This window comes from Pavona decussata, unplaced genomic scaffold (assembly GCF_977016875.1).
Source record: "Pavona decussata unplaced genomic scaffold, jaPavDecu1.1 SCAFFOLD_31, whole genome shotgun sequence".
Classification (NCBI taxonomy): Eukaryota; Metazoa; Cnidaria; class Anthozoa; order Scleractinia; family Agariciidae; genus Pavona; species Pavona decussata.
The window spans coordinates 536,645-558,544 of record NW_028145454.1 but is presented as its reverse complement, the minus strand read 5'-3'; the positions used below and the strand labels follow the sequence as shown (position 1 = coordinate 558,544).

At 38.9% G+C, this 21,900-nt stretch overlaps 3 protein-coding genes across 3 annotated transcripts; 1 reads left to right on the top strand and 2 right to left on the bottom strand.

Moving 5' to 3' along the window:
* Positions 1-443: 443 nt before the first annotated feature.
* LOC146484723 (transmembrane protein 231-like) lies at positions 444-9,378 on the bottom strand. The gene is made up of 7 exons (XM_085104455.1): positions 9,170-9,378; positions 8,920-9,086; positions 7,658-7,786; positions 5,899-6,042; positions 5,366-5,447; positions 4,530-4,635; positions 444-3,129 (listed from the first exon to the last, which is right to left on the bottom strand). Exons 1-7 carry the CDS (start codon positions 9,306-9,308, stop codon positions 2,967-2,969), a joined length of 930 nt encoding a protein of 309 aa, XP_084960581.1. The 5' UTR covers positions 9,309-9,378; the 3' UTR covers positions 444-2,966.
* A 320-nt stretch (positions 9,379-9,698) lies between these two features.
* Positions 9,699-17,703, top strand: LOC146484722 (tRNA-specific adenosine deaminase 1-like). The gene is made up of 8 exons (XM_085104444.1): positions 9,699-9,890; positions 11,182-11,253; positions 12,450-12,504; positions 12,788-12,915; positions 13,356-14,303; positions 14,403-14,499; positions 15,667-15,753; positions 17,355-17,703. The coding sequence occupies exons 1-8, from the start codon at positions 9,743-9,745 to the stop codon at positions 17,482-17,484; spliced, it is 1,665 nt and encodes a 554-aa protein (XP_084960570.1). The 5' UTR covers positions 9,699-9,742; the 3' UTR covers positions 17,485-17,703.
* LOC146484721 (gamma-aminobutyric acid receptor-associated protein-like 2) lies at positions 17,288-21,885 on the bottom strand. The gene is made up of 5 exons (XM_085104445.1): positions 21,731-21,885; positions 21,599-21,654; positions 21,450-21,528; positions 21,156-21,249; positions 17,288-18,171 (listed from the first exon to the last, which is right to left on the bottom strand). The coding sequence occupies exons 1-5, from the start codon at positions 21,762-21,764 to the stop codon at positions 18,081-18,083; spliced, it is 354 nt and encodes a 117-aa protein (XP_084960571.1). The 5' UTR covers positions 21,765-21,885; the 3' UTR covers positions 17,288-18,080.
* Between the last annotated feature and the right edge of the window lie 15 nt (positions 21,886-21,900).

Here is a 21,900-nt window from a genome sequence, read left to right as displayed (position 1 = left end):
GTTTCTCTATGAAGCTACATTTAGGGAGTTTCATTGATTTAAATTAAAAAGTAGCAACCGAATGCGCAAACACCTGTTCGTTATTATCTCCTTGAAACCAAAAACAAAGCGACTTTGTATCAAAACGACATGTAAAACAAACAAACATCACTTAAAATGTCTAATTTGAACATCATTTCTTTACTTTGCACGGGGAACAAATCTTCAACGCAAAGTCAATACTTTATTTCTCTTTACGTACTTATTTTCTCGGTAAAAGCGTAAATCTACAACCAAATAATTTAGTTACAGAAAGTTACAATAACATTTTCTCTGAAAACGTTCTGTAAAAATAGTAAATTAACGATCGAAATATTTCGTTTAACACTTTGTGTACGCATGCATAAACGATACCACTACCTATAGTACTCCAAGATCCACGGGTGGGATAGGCGGAACACATGTTTATTTTATTTTTTTAAAGAAACGATTTTTGAAATGGTGGAACAACTATCAATTAACAATATCTCCTTGGGCTAAAAAAGTTACGAACAGAAGAACAGTCTAATTAAAAGTAGAAACAAAAAGACAAGTATGGATAAAAACAGTCCCCGACTTCTCGTAGTATAATCGTACAATGCCACCTTTCTTGTTTGTATAAATTTGACTTGGAGTTTTAGTAATGGCAATGAATGGTACGCTTGTCAAAAGTCAAGTTGCTCACAAAAAGAATGGAATCCCCAGTAGAAATTGAACACACGAGCTTTAAGATTAGCCAAATGAATCGGACACTCTACCAACCTTAAAAATCCAAGTTGAATTCATATCAACATATTTCAATTTGTAAATTTGAAATTTTATGCTAAGTCTTGTGAGTGTAAAAGACGTGTTATAAATAAGAACCCAGTTGTGTGACCTAACTCACCAGGAATCACCCATAGCTGAGTGGTAGAGCACCCAAACCTGACTCGTCCCTAGTTGACTTTATTAATCGTTCCGTGGCTATCAACCTTGTGTACGAGATCATAAGAGATGACTGGGGACAAGCCAGTGTCCAACCAGTCACCTGGCAGGTCATGGGTTCAATTACTGTTGAGGACTCAGAACTTTATCTGAGCAACTTGACTTGTGACAAATGTCAGAAATGCCGGTCAACACCACAGGTATTTACCTCAGTTTTACTATATACAGGTATACTGTACATGTTCCCCGCCCACCTACATTAGTACAGCTATGAGAGGTAATTTACACAACAACAATTTAAAACTAGCCTGCAAGCAAGCTCGCGGGGAAGAGGAGGGGCGGGGAGGGCTTGCTCGCAGGCTACAATAAAACTGCCCTCTGGCCTCTTTACCATAATACAATACCAGCGAGTGAGTGAAACCCTGGTCAAAAAACAAACCACCAACATGTGAAATGCATCATGCTCAAGTGGCATATTCTACCATCAGTCACACAGCCATTTATCTGTGACAGCTCAAATAAGAATTTTGTCATAAAACTGGCGTGATACCTCCTAACATTATTGTCAGTTAGTGCGTTTTTTCTTGCCTTCTTACTCACTTACTTTGACCAGGGCTGCAAATAACTAACAGACAGGCGCCGCTCACGTCCGGTCAAATATGTTTTTGCTCGGACACTACCCGTTTTTGGCCGGTCAAATTTTAACAGTCGTAACTCTTGCGATAGTGAACCCAGATTGCACAGTACTCCTTTTTAATATAACTAAAAAACAACTGAATCAAGTCGGTTTCAATTGGCAATAAAAATAGACTGTTCACAGTCCCCCTATTTTTCCGTGGGATTGTCGAGACCGTGACACTTCGATGGAACCGCCGCCATCTTGGTTTGTAAAAGCGAGCGCGATCTGGGGTGAGTGTCTAAACTACCGAGGGGAGCGGGTGTGGGTGTTGGTATAGTGAGGGAGAGGAAACGAAATTTTTCCCTATTTTTCCCGCCGCCTCCCAACTCCGCTCCCCTCCCCTCGGTAGTTTAGACACTCTCCCCAGATCGCGCTCGCTTTTACAAACCAAGATGACGGCAGCTCCATCGAAGCGTACTGGTCTCGAGAATCCCACGGAAAAATAGGGGGACTGTGAACAGTCTACAATAAAAATTACAAGTTAATAGTTTAACTACTCTTTACTGCAGAAGCAGCCTCGCATTCAATACGTGGAACGCTTATGCAAGATACAACCGCAATTGTCAGTTTCGGCTTTACATCTGGCAAAATTGTTGTGCTTGCTGACTTTCTTCCATTTAGAATCCCTTTAAGACGCCCTTATTCTTCCACTTTTATACGCTCCAAAATGTTGCATCGAGTGTTGAAATCACCAGAAAGCTTAGTAACCAAGCATGTTTGGCAGGGTGTGCCGGAAGTAACGTATGATTTGTTCGCTTTTCGCACTTTGCAACAAATGCTACGTGGAGTATTCTTGGTGCCACGAGATAAGTCTTCGTGAGGGTGCTTTTCGATCATTCAATCAATTAAACAATCAATCACTTTATTTAAGAGTCAATCATGGTATCTAGCCAAAGGTAAAACCCTCTACTAATTGGGAACATTTAAAGTAAATAAAATAACGGAAGACACGATGATTTGCGGTTGCGATAGGACTTGATAACATCGTGGAAATTTGCGACTACAGGGAATTTCCCGACCACTAATTTGTCTAGTTTTATGTCCGTTTTTTTTCTTTCGGAAACATGAATGTTGTCCCTCGTGATTATCGAGGAGAGTCGGTAAAGGACCGGACAAGATGTCCGGCAATCCAAGGGTTTGTCCGGTCAATACCCAATTTTGACCGGACATTGTCCATTGACCGGCCGTTATTTGCAGCCCTGTTGACATCTTAAAAATGTGGCACACAAGGCCTGACATGGCAACAACTCACATGTCCCATTTGAATTGATGGTTCCTGCAGCAATTCCAACAGGAAGGGTGCCTTTATGCTTTTGCAAGCTTCTGTTTTTCTAAAAGATATTGTTTATTCCTGATGCTCTTTCTCTATCTTCATTGGCACCGAGGTAACCACTTGGTTTTCAAACACAAATGCCTTGACTCTGCCAAACACAAACAGAAAAATCAACAGAATCGCCAGGTACTGAATCCAAGCCATCTTCATAAGCTGCCAGAATCCTGGTCGGTATCTTGATGTTATGTTAAGGATAGTGAAATCAAAGGACTCAAATGATGATACATATGGACATTAAAGAGTCCCTCTATCTATCTGATTGTTTTCAAGAGCGAGAGGCGAGAGAGATGTTTGACAAAACATCACGTGATGAAAGGATACCTTTGACTGACTCACCCAAAGATGACAGCACCAACAAAAATTAACCATCGTCTAACAACAATGAAACAGTCATCCATTAACCCTTTAACTCCTAATATCAAATAACAAATTCTCTTATCTTGTCCCATACTTTTCTTATACTGTAAAGTACTGGGGAGAGGTTATTAAAATGTCAAGAAAATTCACCTTGGGTGATCATATAGTTAACTCTCACGACCTCAGGGGTTGAACAGGCATTGGTATTACAGGGAGAAATTTGATGCTGATCACTGTTAGAGCTAAAAGGGTTAATACAAACTCCACATTATGTAACCAGTTTCTGTGGTCAAAACATTTAAAGCTCATGCATGGAGTAATAACAGAGCCATTAATATTAATGTGAAAAGGTAAAGCCTTAATGAACCTACAGTAGTAGCCCACTACTTCCTGAGCTTATCCCAGTTTCTGTAGCAAGAACCGGGGGGGGGGGGTACTTCCTTATAAGAGGCTAATGGGGATGTGCCGCTGGATGAGGTAGCATTTTCACGACTGGATTGACTAGAATGGGGTTGCATTTTCAATAGAGTTACTAGAATGGAGTCGCACAATTTCAGATTTTTTGGGTAAATAAATTCTATTAAGTAGAGATTCGAAATGGTCTCGGTTAAAAAGTTCAGAAGATGTTGTTTATTAAATGTAACAATCACTTCGCATTACATTCCGTTCTTTCAATTCATTTTAGGATGACCTATTTAAAGGATTGATAAAGTAGATGCATATTAAATAGAAAGTGACTTTAGTAGTTGGGATTGCGAAAATTACGTTTACCCAAAAGTGACTAAGATAGGGTCTATAACTGGCCGCAAAATAGACTATAATGGGGAAGGGGCTCTGAGAGGCCAGCAGCACATACTGGTACCAGCAAAACTGAACCCAAGTACCCCCCTTCCCCCCCCCCCCCAACTATTATAAATAGGACACTATTTCAAATTGTAGGTTACCCTCCCATCCCCCAGCATTTTGTCACTTTCCCTGACAGTTTGCTGGTACCCACTTTTACTCCTGGTTGGAGAGAGGCAATGTGAGAGTTTTTAAGTGTCTTGCTCAAGAGGCCAGGCCGCTTGATAAGACGTCCAATGCGCTACACCACACCTACCACACAAGTCATTGATAACCAAACCATAAATGCAACCGAATTTCTACAAGAGCCAGGAGATCGGGTGTTATAAAGTGCACTGATCAATTTGTCAATAAACTGTGGTGTGAAAAGGATACATGATTATCTCTTCAGGATAAAAGACAGTTCCTTTCAAAACAAATGGCTGTCCTGCAGCTCGTCCACTTGTCCACAACGGGTAATGCGATACATACTCTGTAGTGACTAGAAACAGTAGAGTATTGAGCTATTGATCAACTTCAAGGTAGAAAAACTATCACATGGAATGGATAAGAGGGTTACAGTACAATAGCTTCTCAAAGAAACTGTTGTGCTTGGTCGGAGTTAAGGTAATTTGGCCACTGTAGAGATCTGAGCTCCAATATTTTGAGTGGTAGCCCTTTGTCAGAGCAAATCACTGATGAAGGCTAGGGCTAATGCGTGAAACATCAAAACTGAATTTATTTTTGGTAGCCAAATGGGTAGCCTACATGTAGCCATACCCACGGCAACATGTAGGCTACCAAATGGGCTCTTTGCAGCTAACGGTCACATCGTACAAAATCCACCATGTTGGAGAGCAAGCTACACACTGGGACATTCAAAACAACGAAAATTCAAGTTTGACTTGATGAAGATGATTTGGTTTGGATGTCCCAGTGCATAGCTTGCTCTCCAGTATGGTGGATTCTGTACCATGTGACTGTTACTGTAGCTGCAAAGGGCTCATTACGTTATCAACTCTGTTGATAAAACCAAACATTCGTATCAGATGGAATGTCTTTTAAGAAAAATAAACATACCTTAAAAATATGTTTGGTCTTTGAAGACATTTCAAAGTACAAAGTTAACTACACACAAACATTACCGGAAACCCTCAATATAAAAGTGAAAATTATTTATCTTGATGATGAATGCAAAGTGCCCAGTAATACTATATGTACGCTGTACATACCATTGCGCTGGATGTAACTGGCAAAGACATTGTGCAAGTTGTATGTCTCAGCCTTTGAACTTGTACTATCAATAACTGGAACCTACGAAACCACAAACAGAAATTGAAACAATGAGAACACAAACCATAATAATAATAATAATAATAATAATAATAATAATAATAATAATAATAATAATAATAACAATAATAATAATAATAATAATAATAACAACAACTTTATTTAAGTTTCAAATCTGGATAGCCGAGCACAAGTGCCCTACCAATTGGGGAGACTAAAAAATATAAAGTAAAATCTATTCAACTAAGATTAAATAAAGTTAAGAAAACCTAATAATTAGTTATCATTAATTAACACCTAAAAAATTATTTATTTGACAATTAACTAGATAGATGAACAGCAAGAACAACGCATACATCCATCGTCCTACAGAGAGCTGACGACAAACTTTCTTATAGCGATTTTAAAGTAATGAACAAACTACCAAAGTTCTCAGACAGCACTTGTACATTTTAGCAACACAGTAACTTACATTATACACTGTGTGAGTTCCTTTATGAGGTAAGGCTCCAGATTGTTGTAATCTGAGTTTTCCAACAGTAGAAAACTCTGCACCTGCCAGAGGAGATGAGTGGTGAATATATGCCATGCTCTCCATCTGAAGGCTAACATATTTCTGGAGAGAAACAGAAACAATCAGAATGACGATTATACTAAGTAGATAATTATAGGGCTCTTCTGACAATCATTGAAAATAATGATGCATATAATTATATATACCAAAATTAGCCTGAATTTACTTATCAATAAATTTCTTTTAAGATTAATGTTTGCAGTTTAATCAACGGAGACACTTAATAGAGGCCACTTTGTTACCCTTGGGGAGGGGTTTGGGGCAGAGGGTATTCCATTTGATAGACTATAGGTAACTACCTTCAGGGGTTGGGCACTCTGTTGCATAAACTAAATAGGTACATGTGCTACCCCAAGGGGTATGGTTTATGAGCCATTTTGGTCTGAAAATGGATATAACGATAAATTTTGACCAGTTTGGCCTATAAGTCTGAATACAGGTATGGACTTACAGGGCACGAAATTAACTTTTTTCTTAAGGAGACATTTGGCTCCTAAATATTCCAAAGTGGTCGCCAAGTCCAAAAAGTTAGTAGCCATTTTTTTTGAAACGAAAACAAAAAATATTGAAAATGCATTATCATGGATGACAATATCAAATCGTAAGCTTTCCTAGCATTAGGAATGCCTGGACGGTTTTGTTGATGTCTAAAGAATAGCAAACGACAATTCTGGTCACAGTAAAAAATGAACATCACCTAGATTTCATCACATGGTAAGTTTTTTTTAATTCAGTTTGGAAATTATTCAAAATTCACAGTTCAAAATGAGCTCAACAGCCACGAGCAAACGCAAGACTCATTTTCATCTCATCGCCCACCAAAACCAACGAAACAACATTGAAAAGACAGTTTCCATCACCAGAAGTAATTGTGGCTGCTATTTCTTGTCGTAAAGGAATATCCTCTAGCACCAGGGACATTGCCAATTTGTCTTTTGGTAATCCCACGTGGCCATGGAGCGGCAAGGTGCGAAAAAACTTCTTCTTGTCGGTATATTTTTCTTCCACGACCCGTGCGAATTCCAACACCTCATCCTCGGTCCCGGTTGTATGCGCACTAATATTTGAAATAAATTTTCCTGATCCTCGTCGACGCTCATTTTAAATTTAAATCACTCGGTTACATGAATATTAATGAAAGTCCGAGCAACGGATCCGCTATCTTGGATTTTCAGAGGTCTCATGTGGTCATGTTCTGAGCCCGCAATATGTACTGTTAGCAAAAGGGACATTTAAATGCACAATATACAACGTAGCGTCTAAATTATCCAAGATGGCGGATGTTGACGGAGAGTTCGTGACGGTTTTGCTACAAATAAACTTCGCCATTCGCACCGATTTTTTTTCGAGCTTTATTTTACTGCACAATACATAAAAGTAGGATAAAGCAAAGGGCTCTGGTCGCCAATGTGGCGACTAACTTTTGAATCTTAGTCGCCAACACGGAAAACTTAGGCGCATTGGCGACTGTATCAGGCGCAATTTCGTGCCCTGACTTAAGAGGTCAACAGTAATGTGTACCTTACCTACCCAACACCCTCAATGCCAGTCAACTAGGGGGGCTCAATATCTAGGTCATTTCAGCTATTGTGCTCTGTAGCCTGGGTAGAATAACGTTGTTGTTGTTGCTGTTGTAGTATAATTTTATGTGACTTACGTGAAGTTGGTAATCAAATATCAATAACAACTGTAAGGAGTGTATTGCTTCAGAGTCTGCCAAGGGTATCTCAATGTTAAAGTGAAGGCTGTCATACTTTCCATCCAAGTTGTCATCCTTTTCCCAAGACTTAACAAAAGAGAAACAGTCTTGTTAATAATGTACAACAGTACGTAACAAATGTTACTTTTAGTAAATATCAGGCCCATATACATGTAGTTTAAAATCAGCTCAGGTGTGCTTGTAACAGCCAACAAAATGACACCTAGACAAAACATCAAAAATTGTCCAGCAATGTCCAGGGAAAATATGTGGCTGGCCTAATAAAGTCAAGGCTTTCATTATGGGACATGCAGTGGGAAAATTGATCGTTGATGAAAACAATTTTTGCCTGGCTGCATTCAACACCTCAACCAACTTATTTTTTATCATTTTTTTTAACAAATGAACAATAATTATCCAAGTCAACTATCCTGTCTAGATGCACTAACTATTTTGCCTGACTGTTCAAAATCTTGAAGAAAGAAACCCATGCTAAGTGAAAAGCCAAGAGTAAAAAAAGTTGAAGTCGAGGGAGAAGTGGTATTTAATGATAGGGGAACAAAGCCCCACTCCCTAATCAAGGGAAAATGACACACTCAAGAGAAAGAAATAAAGAGGTCACAGAAATACAGTAAAAGGTCGCAACCAGAAATCAAGCTCCCAGCAATTTATGCATCAGTTAATCCCAGCTGTACCCACCCTCCCCACAGGCAATAGTGGGACATTTCCCCACACTGTCCATCCCAGGGGTTGGGCATTAGCCTTCCACACAATTACCCTGGGGCATTTGACCATCTCACTTTTTCACCTTATAGCATTGTCGCTTCAAATTCATTGGCAAATCAGTAAGTTTCTTGTTGAATACATGTACGTCTAGAGAGGACATAAAAGGGATGATAGAACTGTAGAATGACCTATTTTTGCAATACTATGAATCCGCTTCGTCGGTTTCTCCATTTTAATGGTCTGATGGTTAGCGACGTAATTATGATTGATAGCAACAGAAAAATATTATTAGTAGTAGTTGAGTTTTGAAGTTCAGGGTTCGCATGTTATTGAAAGGTGAAGTGATGAACATAGACTCAACATTTAGATAAATTACATGTAGTTAATTTGTGAGAGAAAATGTTAGCAAAGTCCAGTGGATCATTACCATTACCTGCGTAAGCATTTAATGCGGTTTCTAAAAGATTAGATATATCTCCTTTGGTGTTGGTTACCTTTATAAGTGGAATTCTAAGCCTTTGTTGCAGGAGCTGGTTAAAATTTTGGAAGGTGCTATAGGCCAAAAATGACCCAGGAGTATTCCCTTGAACGACCAGAAGAAGTTCATGTTTGAATCTCACATCAGGCTGCTCTCTGTAGGAGCTCTCTTTGAGCCAGAAACCTACAGTTTTACACGACAGATAAAAGTAAGTTAAAACAACCGAAAAATCAGGAACTGGAATACAGAAATATGCAATCGCTTACCGTGTGTCACGAAGGCAATAATAAGGGGTGGTATAAAAGTAAGAATAATCACAAAAAATTGAAAAAGAGTCGCTCTACTACAAATGTGAGTCTTGTACTTTTGATGAACAGGATGGGAATGCACTTCGTACATCACCATGTTGGAAAACACTCATCCCAACCAACACAAACATTTATAAACAAAAATTCGCGCTAAAACATTTTTCCTCCTCTCATGTTAGTTGAGCCCGCGATAAAAGGAACAGTTATGCGCAGTAGACAAAATAGTAAATATGTGGGGGAGGGGGGTGGATAGTACGAGGTTTCGTTAGACTAAAATTCTTAAATCTCCTGGTTTAAGTTAGTTGATGATATTTTAGCAGAATAGACCAGCAGAATATAAATCTAGTGATTCTGTTTTACGTTTTTCGGAGAAGCCTTGGTTGTACCTTTGAATGGGAAAATTATATGCCTATCCTATCCCCGCCTTCTCCCCGCCTAGTTAGTCAAAGCTCCCTTTCCCGAACCCAGTCTTCCAAGTTCTCTCGTCCAAGATGGCGGATGGCTAATTGGTAACTTATACTTTCTTGAATCATGACGAGTTGGCAAAAAGATGAGAAGTTTGCTGACAACGTGGCTGTACTGTGTTGCGAGCATTTCAAGAAACTGAGCAAGAAGGGGAAACCGCAAACTAAACGTGAATGGACACTTTTGGCTGCCATTGTGCTCATTCAGGAACAAGGTTAATCGACATTTTGTAAAGAGTTAGATTCACCGTATCTTTAATATTTTTCCATGACCAGTTACTGTTAAAGCTTATATTCTGATTTAAGGTGTCGGACCTTGCCCATTTTGCTTTAGTGTAGCATCAGGTTCTTTCTAGAAGGAAACAAAAATTGTTTTAAATTATGAATGTTTTGTTGATTTTTGGGCTTAACTAGGGAATACCCCGCCACTCCAGAAGTAATCCTGAAAAGAGTGGCTACGTGGCTACGCAGCTACGTGGCTACGCAGCTACGCGTACGAGCCGAAACAAACGTGTAACGGCACCCGCGTGCCTCAGTTTGTTTCGTAGTATTTTTAGATATTTTGCCTATTGTAACCGCAACATGTCACAAGGATTTTCCGCCAGTGGTCACGTGTCCTTAGCTTTTATACCGCAAAAACGTATGTAATTTTCCATAAGGCTCACAGAAATTCGACGGGAACCACAGGATCAACTATTGCTGTTTAACTCAGAACCTACTAGAGCGTTCGCCCTAACACGTCCTACTACACAGGATTGCTGTAAGAGTTGGCACACAATAAACCTCTCAGCCTTGTGGAACCTGTGAGTTATTTAGTTTTCTTTGAGTTTCATGGATCTCTCCGACAACGGAGCTGACGCCGCTACAAAACGCTCTACACATGAATATACCTTGTTCTTTAATCCACGAGCCGAAACAAGCGCTTTAATCCACGAGCCGAAACCACATAGCTGCGTAGCCACGTAGCCGCGTAGCCATGTAGCTGCGTAGCCACGTAGCCGCGTAGCCACGTAACTGCGTAGCTGCCTAGCCATGTAGCCACGTAGCCGCATAGCCACGTAGCCACGTAGCCACGTAGCCGCGTAGCCGTGTAGCCACGTAGCCGCGTAGCCACGTAGCTGCGTAGCCGAGTAGCGGCGTAGCCGCGTATCTGCGTAGCCATGTAGCTGCGTAGCCGCGCAGCCACGTAGCTGCGTACGTAGCCACGTAGCCGCGTATCCACTCGTTTTAGGGTCACTTTTGGAGTGGCGGGGTATTCCCTAGTTACTCCGATTTTTGAATTTAAGCTTACGTTTTACTAATAAAGTGAAACTTTGGAAAGCATTCCAGGTCAGGTATCATCCATGTCTTGTAACACACCCCTCCCCTGGTCCCCAGTGGTTATCCAATGTTAAATTTCCTTGTTATTGGGGACAAGGAAACAGTTGATGGTACGTCTGTTGCTATGATAATCAATATATGTCATTAGATTGTCAATAAACCTCATTTTGACTTGTTCGTTATCAGAATGCTCCATGGATGTGGTTGCCATGGGAACTGGTTCCAAATGTATTGGAAGAAGCAGAATGAGTGATCAAGGTAGGTAGGCTACATCTTAGGCTTGGTCACACCTGGGCCCAGGGGGGGGGGGGGGGGAGGGTACTCCCTTTTATGGGCTATATAGGTATGTGCGGCGCCAGGAGCCCATTCCTGGCGGCGCCAAAGGGTATGGTTTTTCAACCGCTTTGGTCATATATAGGGTATTGATTTTAGCCATTTTGCGCCATTTTGGTAATAAATAGGGTATCGATTTTTGCACTCTAGTCTTGAATTCATTTTCTTTTAGACGAAGCTACTTCATCATGATGTTTACAGCAACTGTGTACGTGCCGCAATGGCTTGTCACATGCCCCAGTCACGCGCTGGGCTCCAGGGATTTTTGAACTAAAGTTGACCAGACACTATCAGGTCATAAATAGGGTATCAAATGTTTGGTCAAGTCATAGGCCACTGGTGACATACTGTACAGTTCATTTTCATGAAGCTAAAGTGCTTCTCAAGAGAGGATTATTCCCTTCTGGGTGGGATGCAAGACCATCACATTCATGTTGTGTTAAAGGCATCCCTAACGGGTCCGTGGTACACATTCATATATGTGTACATCCATGGGTGGAAAGAGACGATGTTGATCTGACTACTTTCTATACTGAACAAAAAATGCAGTGGCAGAGATGAGGATTTGGACCATGGCAGACCTGCAAACTGAAAGTCCAGTGTCAATCAATCAAACCAATCAAAGATTTCAAATTTGTTGCTTTGAATAATAATTAATATTCATTGTTGCCTAACTGCTTGTACACCATGCCTGCATTTGAGTAAGGTACATATTTGTTTTAACTTTTAACAGTATCTAATCTTTTTGCGGTGTCTGACATTTTCAGACTGGAGACTGATCATTTTTGTCATTGTGCAGTTCCAGAAAATATCCATGCTCCCCCTACTGAAGGTTTTTTGTTTTGCACCCTCCCTCCTCCCAGGAAATTCCAGTTAGCTTCATACTTTGCTTCTAAAATTTTGACTTTTAAGACCCCCCTCCCCCTAGGAACTTCCAATGACCTTCCTTGTGGTGGATATGGATTTTATCTGGAACTGCGCGTTAACAGTTTGTGTGGGGAAATTGAACCATTCCACATTCGATCATTTTTCTCCCTTAATTGCTGCTGATTCCTACATGTAATATTATTACAGTGTATCAATCATACTCAAATGGTGTTTGTTTTCCTATTTCTTTTCAGGGATCATTTTAAATGACAGCCATGCAGAAGTGATTGCCAGGAGAGGCTTTCTTAGGTGACCAATGACAATTTTCTTTCTGATCATTATATGGAAACTAAAATTAAATTTAAATAACACGTATTGTAAATATTGTAACTGCTATTCAGCAGACTTGCATCAAAATAGATGATAATGTTCTCAGATTCATTTCTGCTCTACAACAGAGTTCATGAACTCGTAGTCATGGTAACCGTTGTTATCAATTTTGGAAGAAACTGATCAGTATAATTTGAATGAAAGGCCTTAATTTCTGTTCTGTCATTAAAAAGTTAAAATTTTAATATTATTTTCTTTCAAGGTATCTTTATCAGCAGTTGCAGTATGCATACAGTGGACAACAAAGTATTTTTGTTTTCCAAGAAGACAGCAATTTGTGCATGTTAAAAACTGGAGTGTCGTTCCACCTCTTTACTTCACATACACCCTGTGAGTGTTGATCTGTAAATTTTTCTGTACATGTTTGGCTGGTGTACTGTGCTACCTGTATAACTTAAGTCCAGAAATAACTAGTTTATTATAAATGACATCAATCAACCCATGATTAATTTTCAGGTATAATCAGCTGATTCCTTGATGATTGTAAATTATGTTTTGAACCCAGGAGTCATGTCATAAGTACATAAATTATGATAATCAAGGTGACATTGACTGACGCTTCGACAACCTGAGCAGTCAAGTCATCTCATGTCCAGAGTCAGTGATCAATAAGTGATTACTGATAAGAGCTACACTGCTTTCTGTATTGAGTCTTGTGAGTAATTTGCATTACTTTGGTCCTGGACTCTGTGATTCAGGTTTCAAATACTTGTGCCACTTTCTCAAACATTAGAGTTAACAGCTAAGCCTAAGCTGTTCAATCTTTATAGGTGGTGATGCATCTATCTTTCCAAAAGCAGAGGAAGATGATACTTTGGTTGTCTCACAGTTAGAAAACCAAAACCTTGGGTCTTCAAAGAAACACTGTGATGATGATTATGAAACTTTGACACTGAAACCAGCCAAGAAAATGTGCCTGGAAAAGAACTCAGCTTGTGTCAATTTAATGAGAGATCAGTTTATGGTGGGGTCAGTAAAAAGAATGGAGGAATATCATATGGGGGTAGAAAATAATGCTCACTGTCAGGATTCAGAAAGCAACCTAAAGTTTCATGTTGGACAAAATCAACCTTTTGCAGATGTATCTCAACAGTTATCAGTTTCGAGAAAATCAGCTTGTGGTCAACTGGAAAATATGAACAAAACTGGCGACAGTAAGCAACAAATAGACAAAGAAATAAAACCACAAATTAATGTGCTTGATAAGTCTGCTCAGAGTTATAAACAAGATCTTCAAGACAATATCAACCAGTATGAGACTAATGATACACAGTATAAGGATGTGTACAGAACTGGTGCGAAATGTGTTCCAGGTGGCAAACAAGACCCACTTCAGTCTGGCCTTGGTTACCACACTGTTGGAGTTTTGCGCACTAAACCAGGGCGTGGTGACCCCACATTATCAATGTCGTGTAGTGACAAAATCATGAAATGGAATGTTCTTGGTTGCCAAGGGGCCCTGTTGTCATATTTCTTAGATTCGCCAGTTTATCTCTCCTCAATTGTGATTGGCAGCTGCCCATATGATGAGGCTGCAATGAACCGGGGTAGCTACGAGCGTGCTGTTTCTGCGACTTTGGACTTGGCTGATGGTGTTAGTGTACACAGGCCCAAAGTTTTTCAGGCTGATGTGTCATTTGAGCATAGCAAAAGTAAAGCACTGGAGCAAATTGCGTTGGAGAAAGAAAGTCAGAGAAAAGAATCGCCTTCATCAACGTGTATGTAATCCTTCTGCTGAGTTTGATTCCCCGCTTTATCACACTAATGCACAACTTGCATCAATATTATTATGATGTAGTTTACGTTTTTTTTCAAAGCCATCATCTGGATCAAAGATCCCATGTTCCACGAAGTCTCTGTTTCTGGCCTTAGGCAGGGAGTAACCAAGAAGAATCTTTCTTCATCAAAAGCAAGGTTTGTTTTCGTGAGGTCCTGAATGAGCAGAATTCCATAGTATGCTGTAAGACTGGCTTTGTTGAGTGGTTAATTAAAAGTGGCAGACTTTTAAATCCCATTCTGAGCACTTGGTGGAGTTAAATAATTTTGAAAGCATTCCCGCAAAACTGGCATATATCATTTTTTTTTGGTGAATTTTTTCCCCATGATCTTGCTAAATGTCATTCTGTGATTTTTTGCTATTTATTGCTTCATTTTCGAGATAAATGGGGCCAAAAAATGGAATCAGCGCAACAAAAAAGTGAAAAAAAATCACAGAACAATATTCTTCATGTCAAAACAAGTCTGTATGCAAAAATTGAGATTCTAAGAAAAAATTGTCACCAAAAAGGCAACCATAATATTATTATACGCCCCTTTTGTCGGAATCTCTTTGACACTAATAATAATAATAATAATAATAATAATAATAATAATAATAATAATTAAATAATAGTAATAATATTATAATTATTATTATTATTATAATAACAATAATAATAATAATAATTATAATATTATTATCATTATTATTATTATTATTATTATTATATTATTGACATCATCATTATTATTACTGTGAGTTAGTCAATATGAAAACAGGAAAATTGGAATAAGAGCATACTTACAGATTAGATGTGTTAGTTTGTCAGCTTTTGACTTATTAGGGAACTTAAGCACAGACATTTTTAGCCACGGACAGCAACTGCAAATTAAAGTTTTCCCTTTTTGGAGCATTTTCACGCCATTGCGTTTGGAACATCAAGCCACTGTCATCAACAAGCGTGTTTCCTGTTCGTGGTAAGAAGCAAAACCATGCCACAACAGGAAACATTCGACTTCTGGTTGCCATGCGTGGCTCATGAATGTCTGTGCTTAAACTCAACCCCCTATTAGTTTTTTTTTTTTGGATGGTAATGTACTCAGGCTGTGAACAGTCTCATTCATATATAATATAACAAAGGCAAGGACAACAATTACTTAGTTGGGGTGAATGGTGAATCTGAGAAGTATCTTTGGCTACAGCTGTCCTAACAAGCATTTTTGGCTAGATTTTTAAATATACTAGTCAGACCAACGGCTTGGGTTTTTGCCAAAACATATATAGTGACTAGTGTCTAACTCTGCTATCACATTGTTTTACAGGGTATGCATTAGTAAGGCAAGTCTTTTTGAGGCATTTAAAGCCCTTGTCTCTTGCATACCAAATGAGAAGCTTCCACCTTCCTTGAGGTAATGTTTCATTCTCATAAATAATTATTCTTCGAAGCAAACATCCCCAGACTCCTCCAACTAGATCAAATTAAAGGTCACAACCCAGGCCCAAAGCCCTTATATTCCAGGAACGAGAAACTCATCATGGAGACTGAGTAAGAAAAGGCTGTGGGCAATTGGAAAGAAAGGAGAGAGGCCACCCTTCCTCTCCCATTTCATGTACATTTTTTTCACATTTTGTACTTTCAGCATTTGGCCATTCTCACCACGTCGACGCCCTAAACAAGATACGAGTCACTGCTCAGTCTCTAACAAATGTCCAGCATGTGACTGCTCTTTATGACTCTTTTGTGTTGTATCATTGAATCATTGAGAGCTCAGCCTCTTTTTCATTTGGCCTAGACCTTACATCAAGAGGCCTTCATTATGCAGTGGGTTCCAGATAAGGGGCAGGGGTCCATTTCTCAAAAGTCCCGGTAACTTACCGGGCCCAATAAGTATATTTTTAAATGTTTTTTCGCCGATTACACGGTGATTTACAGATATGGTACGTGGCCAATGTTTTTGTAGAATTAAAAGATTTTAAAATTTAGTATTCAAAGCTACGGTAACAAAAATTGACTTCTGTTAAGAAACATTCTTATCACCAAAGACACTTATCAGCCCCGGTAAGTTACCGTGACTTTTGAGAAACGGGCCCTAGGTCTCTGGTCAAGAACCCAGCAAAGCTGGCCAGCTGACCCAGCATTTCAACTTGTAAACATGAGAACATCTGGAGAGACATATCTATTGACCTGTCCAAAATTCTTCATCAATTCAGTCAATTCTCTGCTTTAAAACCTTTGGCTGGAACATTGTAAAGGAAGTTCACTCACTCTATACCTCCAGTTTTGATTTACATGTATGATGAATTCAGTTTCTTGACCATAAACTGGCAACACAGAACAAGGATGTTGCCTTAGCAAGATCCCTGGCTTATTTAGCAGGCTTGTCGTGAATAAGTTTTGAGTGGCATGTCACGTTGAGATTAACATCTTTAACAGACTTGTTGATTTGCAAGAAGAAGAAACAGCACCCATTACATCAAGGTCCTATTAAAGGCATTCAGCTGTTATGGGTTGTGGCCTTCAACCATTTAACCCTTGATATCAAAGAAAAAATTCTCCTATCTTGTCCCCATACTTCTCTTATTAAAGTACTGAGGAGAAGTCAAGGCTGCTGCCTAACAGGAGCCCTGGGTAGCCTGGGGCACTTACGAAAATGCTCTGGGTTCCCAAATTTTTGCAGCAGTACCTAACACTTCACATGTAGGACTCCTAACTTCTCGGCTTTTGACCTTGTGGGCTCCTTGAAAATTGTTAGGCAACAGCCTTGGGAGACCCGAGGGGTTGAATAAGCATTCATATTACAAGCAGAAATTTGATGCTGATCACTGTCAGGGCTCAAAGGGTAAATGTCAGCTCTGACCAGGCTAAAAGAAAATCTCAGTTACAGTGCCCTGTAATTTCCATCACTCACACACAGTCAAAACCACTAGAAATGTTACTACGACTTATAGAAGGTAATACAAGTTTATTGATACATCAAAATTGCTCATGTACATGGCTATGTATTTCCAGACAAAGCCAGATAACAACTTACAAAGGAGCTAAAAGAGGAGCAGTAACTTATAATCATACCAGAGGGAAGTTCATGGCAGCCTTCCCTACATGGTGCCTTAAGCCTGAGTACCTGTTAGAATTCACATGAAGGTTTATGTGCCTTACTCTACAAGTTCATGTATTATGATCAGCTCAGTACACAATGTAATTATTCTAACACATTCACCATTCAAGATTAACGCCAGTTTTCACCTCCTCCCTTGCCAAAAGTTGGAAACCATGTTGTAACTGAAATTTAAGCAAATCTTACATGTATGTTGCTGAGTTGAAAACGTTCCAAAATAATAAAGGCTTAAAACAACAGTAATATTGAAGCTGTACTTGTTTTACTCCTGCCAGTGCGTTTCTATATTTACAAACGTTGCAGCAATTCCATGTTAGTTCACCATCAAAAATTATCATAATCAGAGAAGTCACCCCTTGAAATAACATTACGTGTATTCATGCCAATATATAGCTTTGCTTACAGACTAGCTCCATTACTTTACAACATTGCAACCTACACATTTTGTAATGTACATCAAACAGAAACCCTAGAAAACTGTGAACTGATTAACTAGTTTGCATTTGTTCTTGAAACCAAAAATTGCATTCCATGGCTAATCTAATATCTCCCAAAAATAATAAATTCAGATTAACAGACAGTCAAGTAAAGATGAGTTCATATTTGTAAGAGGTTGTTGATCACATTCCAAAGGTGTTCTCTCCACTGTAAGCAATGTATAAGAAGCCGTCTTCATCTTTATGTTCTTCATAGATGGCACCCATTGTTGAACTAAAAATAAACACAGCTGAGTTAGGTGGTAATGGTTGCAGTTAGATGGGATGACATTGGCCAAATATAATATCTCCCAGATAATGCTTCACACTACCAGTTTAGAATAGCCTACTAAAAATTGTGTGCAATAGGCCTTTATCACAGTTAATTGCATTTGAACGCACTCCAACAGTGTAATAACGATTGGAGTCAAGATTGTATGGGACAACATGGATTGAATGAATGGATCTTCGGAGGTGTATCTGGCAACCCCCGCAGATTATGCTGGGGCGGATGACATCATCACCAAGTTGGCAAAGGAGAGAGCCTGGCGACATCATTCCCCCCCCCCCCCCCCCATAATCTTTAATTATTACTAAGTTTAAATTTTAATGTTGGTCAGGTGACCAAAAACCATTGAAACTGCTGGAAAGGGCACCTTAAGGACCGTGCCTACTAATAGCGAAGTATTTTTGCAAAGTTTATCACTATGCGAGAAAAGCAGATCTCAGTAGCGGCTATTGAAATCCAAAGAGAAAATTGGGGGTAACCAAGCATTTTTTAGAGATAATTAAACAACAAAAATTCAAAAAACCAGTGAAATCCAAGCAATGTATGGCACTTTTTTCCAAATTGAAGCTTTATTATCTCTGAAAAATGCATGGTTGCCCCCACTTTTCTTTCTGGATACCAAAATCACTTGCTAAGTTCTGCTTTCTCCGCATAGTTAAAAGTGCGCAAAATATCCCTGTAATAGTAGGCACCACCCATAGGAAGCCCGAGTATGTCGAGATGCGCAGAACGTATGCGCAGTAACAATAGTAGGCACCGTCCTTAAAGTCAGTTAAAATGCTAAGCTTAAGGGTCTTGTCGGCCAAAATAGCAAAGCGCGAAGGCTAATAGTCCATTACCCGAAGGATTTTAGCATCTAAAGGCCCATATAAATGGCTTCAACATTTGACCAACATTCATTCAGCAAAAGTTGAACAGATGTTGAGAAAATGTTGGACAAAATTAATGTTGAACGGAGTGTTCAAAGGGCTTCAACATCATTCAACATTTTCGAGAACAAAGGAAATATATGGATGTTGAATGAAAGTTTAAACCAATTTAAATTTGATTCAACACACTTTCAACAAGCTGTTAACACTTTTCATACTGTCAACAATGTTAAAGGCCCTGTTCAAACGCCCCCAACAAGTGGTGAATGCATGTTGAACTGTTTAAAAAGGCGCCGTAATATTTGGGAGGCTTTTGATGGGGATATTATCCCCATAAAAAGCCTCCCATCATATATTACATGTACATAGGAGCACTTTATATTATCTTGCAAAAATTATGTTAGGATGTACATGTAGCAGGTCCAGTGACTATCATTACCCAACTGACTGACCCAAATGTGTGTATTTCTCGATTTTTTGAAAAAAGCTCAAAAGAAGCACTACTCTGGCACTTGCCCAGGGACACAATTCATTTAAACTAGCAAAACATTTTGACTGCCAGAAGTCCCTTGCTTCTCCTAATCTAATTATGTAAAGCGCGTTGGGTTCAGTGAAGGTGTGAGATGCCAGAATGTGCAAGAGAAGATAACAATGGTGAAAATTAATTCTTAAAGTAATGATTGAATTTGGTACAACTAGAAGAAGCAAACCAATATTCACAGTAGACTACCACCAAAATAAAGACTTCAGAAACAGCCCTCGGAGAAATTCATGGTACGGCTGCTTGGCTGAAATTAAATTTTACCTTCGATGGCTCAGCGCAAAACCAAAGTTTTTTTTTTTTTTTAAAAGAAATTCAAGAAAAAATAAACATTAAGCTCTTGAGGCACTGATACTGCTTTTGAACAAAAGGCAACATTTATCCCACTTGTTGTAACTGGATACCATTTTTGTTGGGAAATAAGTCAGAGGGCAACCTAGATTTGCAAGATTTTACAATGAACTCGTCAACACTTTTTTTCCTTCACTGAAAAAAAAAAACAACAACTGCATTTGCACAAATTACACAGTAAGCCTTGTTAAAAGGATAGAATTTTCAAGAACACTTCAGCATTTTTTTTATGTCATGATTGCACTAAAAATCAACTTTTCCAATCTTGAAGGGCCAACAATTTTATGCCCATTAAATTTGTTCCAAGGTGGTGCAGAGACTGAGGAGGGGGGATACATAGACTTATCAACCTCATTGTCAGCATAAGCTAATACCTTGAGAATTAATTATAAATTTTGCCACCAGTATAATTATGTAAATTTGCAGTTCAAAACAACCTTTATAAATGATATCCTCACCCTCTTTTTACTTCGGTTATTGCTACAGGATAAAAGCCAAAATGCATTACTCTGACGTAAGATATAATTTGCATGTCTTGAGTATGATTTCAATACAAAAGGTCACGAAATCAATTTAAGCAGTCCATTTATTTACTTCAAACAAAAGGGGTCCAGAGACATGCCAAGAAACAAAGAACCTTATTTTTGAACAAGTCGTGGTTGATTTCATCTCCAGAATTACTGGGTGTTTCGTTGTGGTAAAACCTTCATACATACACACAAAGTATACGAAATATTTTAGAGCTTTTCAGGGAACAGCATTAAAGGGAGGACAAGGTGAAAATAAAATTTCAATAGCATAAATTTCTCTTTCTATAACAATTTCAATCGCATAGTTATTGGCAATGATTAAAGTGCGTTTTTTGTTTCGTAACTTTGAATAATACTATCTTTGTATTTCAGAGATTTCGCAAGATAATATTTGCATATACTGTTCAAAATACAGAACTGGCGAATCTAACAGCACCTTCACTTAATTGGTCCATGTACACAAATACGACGGGCAACTATTGATGTTTAAACATTCACCATGCCAGGGTGCGAGAAGAAGCGACTTCACAGCGGTACTGAATAATAATGGAAAACGTTTTACATCACTGCCTAAAAATATCAGATGATATATATTAAATATGTGTTCTTTAAATGGTAGAAAATGCTGTAGGAACCAACCTCGTTGTTGGAAGGACTTTGTTGACGAAAAGAAACATGGCTTTCTCTGGTGGGAGCTGAATTCTCTTTCGGATGATGTACATAAACTGTGCAACTGTTGAAAGAAAAAAAGACTCGGTTTCGCTGCCAAAATTATAGATGGGGAGCCATTTGCGATCATTTTCAGAAAGACAATAAACGTCCTTAAACTAAGCGAAATTTAGCGCTCAAAACGCAGGAGAAAATATAAACATTAACTTGTTGAAAACAGTTTAGTGTAGATGCAAGCAGTAGGTTTATTTCCTGTATTTATACCTGTCAGATCGGACGGAACGAGAAACTTCCTTTTATCTATGTCTTGAATTGAGGATTTGGGAGCCTTTTCGACAACAACCTGCAACGAAAAAAATAATTAATATCGCTTTGCACTGGCCAGAAAAAACAGAGCAAAGTACATCACTTACGGGAATTCTATCTGGGTATTTGGACCTTATCTTCGCAGATTCATGGCATCGCGACTCTGCAAAACCGTCAAGAAAATTGCGGTAAATTAACAGAAAAATTACAAAGTAACACACAGAGTTGTTCAGAAATACCTAGGGAATGTTCCTCCTTGAAAGTCCACTTCATTTTGGGCTAAAAAGTGTCCTAAAACACAACAATATTCCACCCTTTCCGTTGCAAACCTATTTTTTGCTGCGCAAGTTGCTTCGAATGTTTGAACACGTGACTTTTTGTTATTTTGCTATGTGACGTCATGTAATTG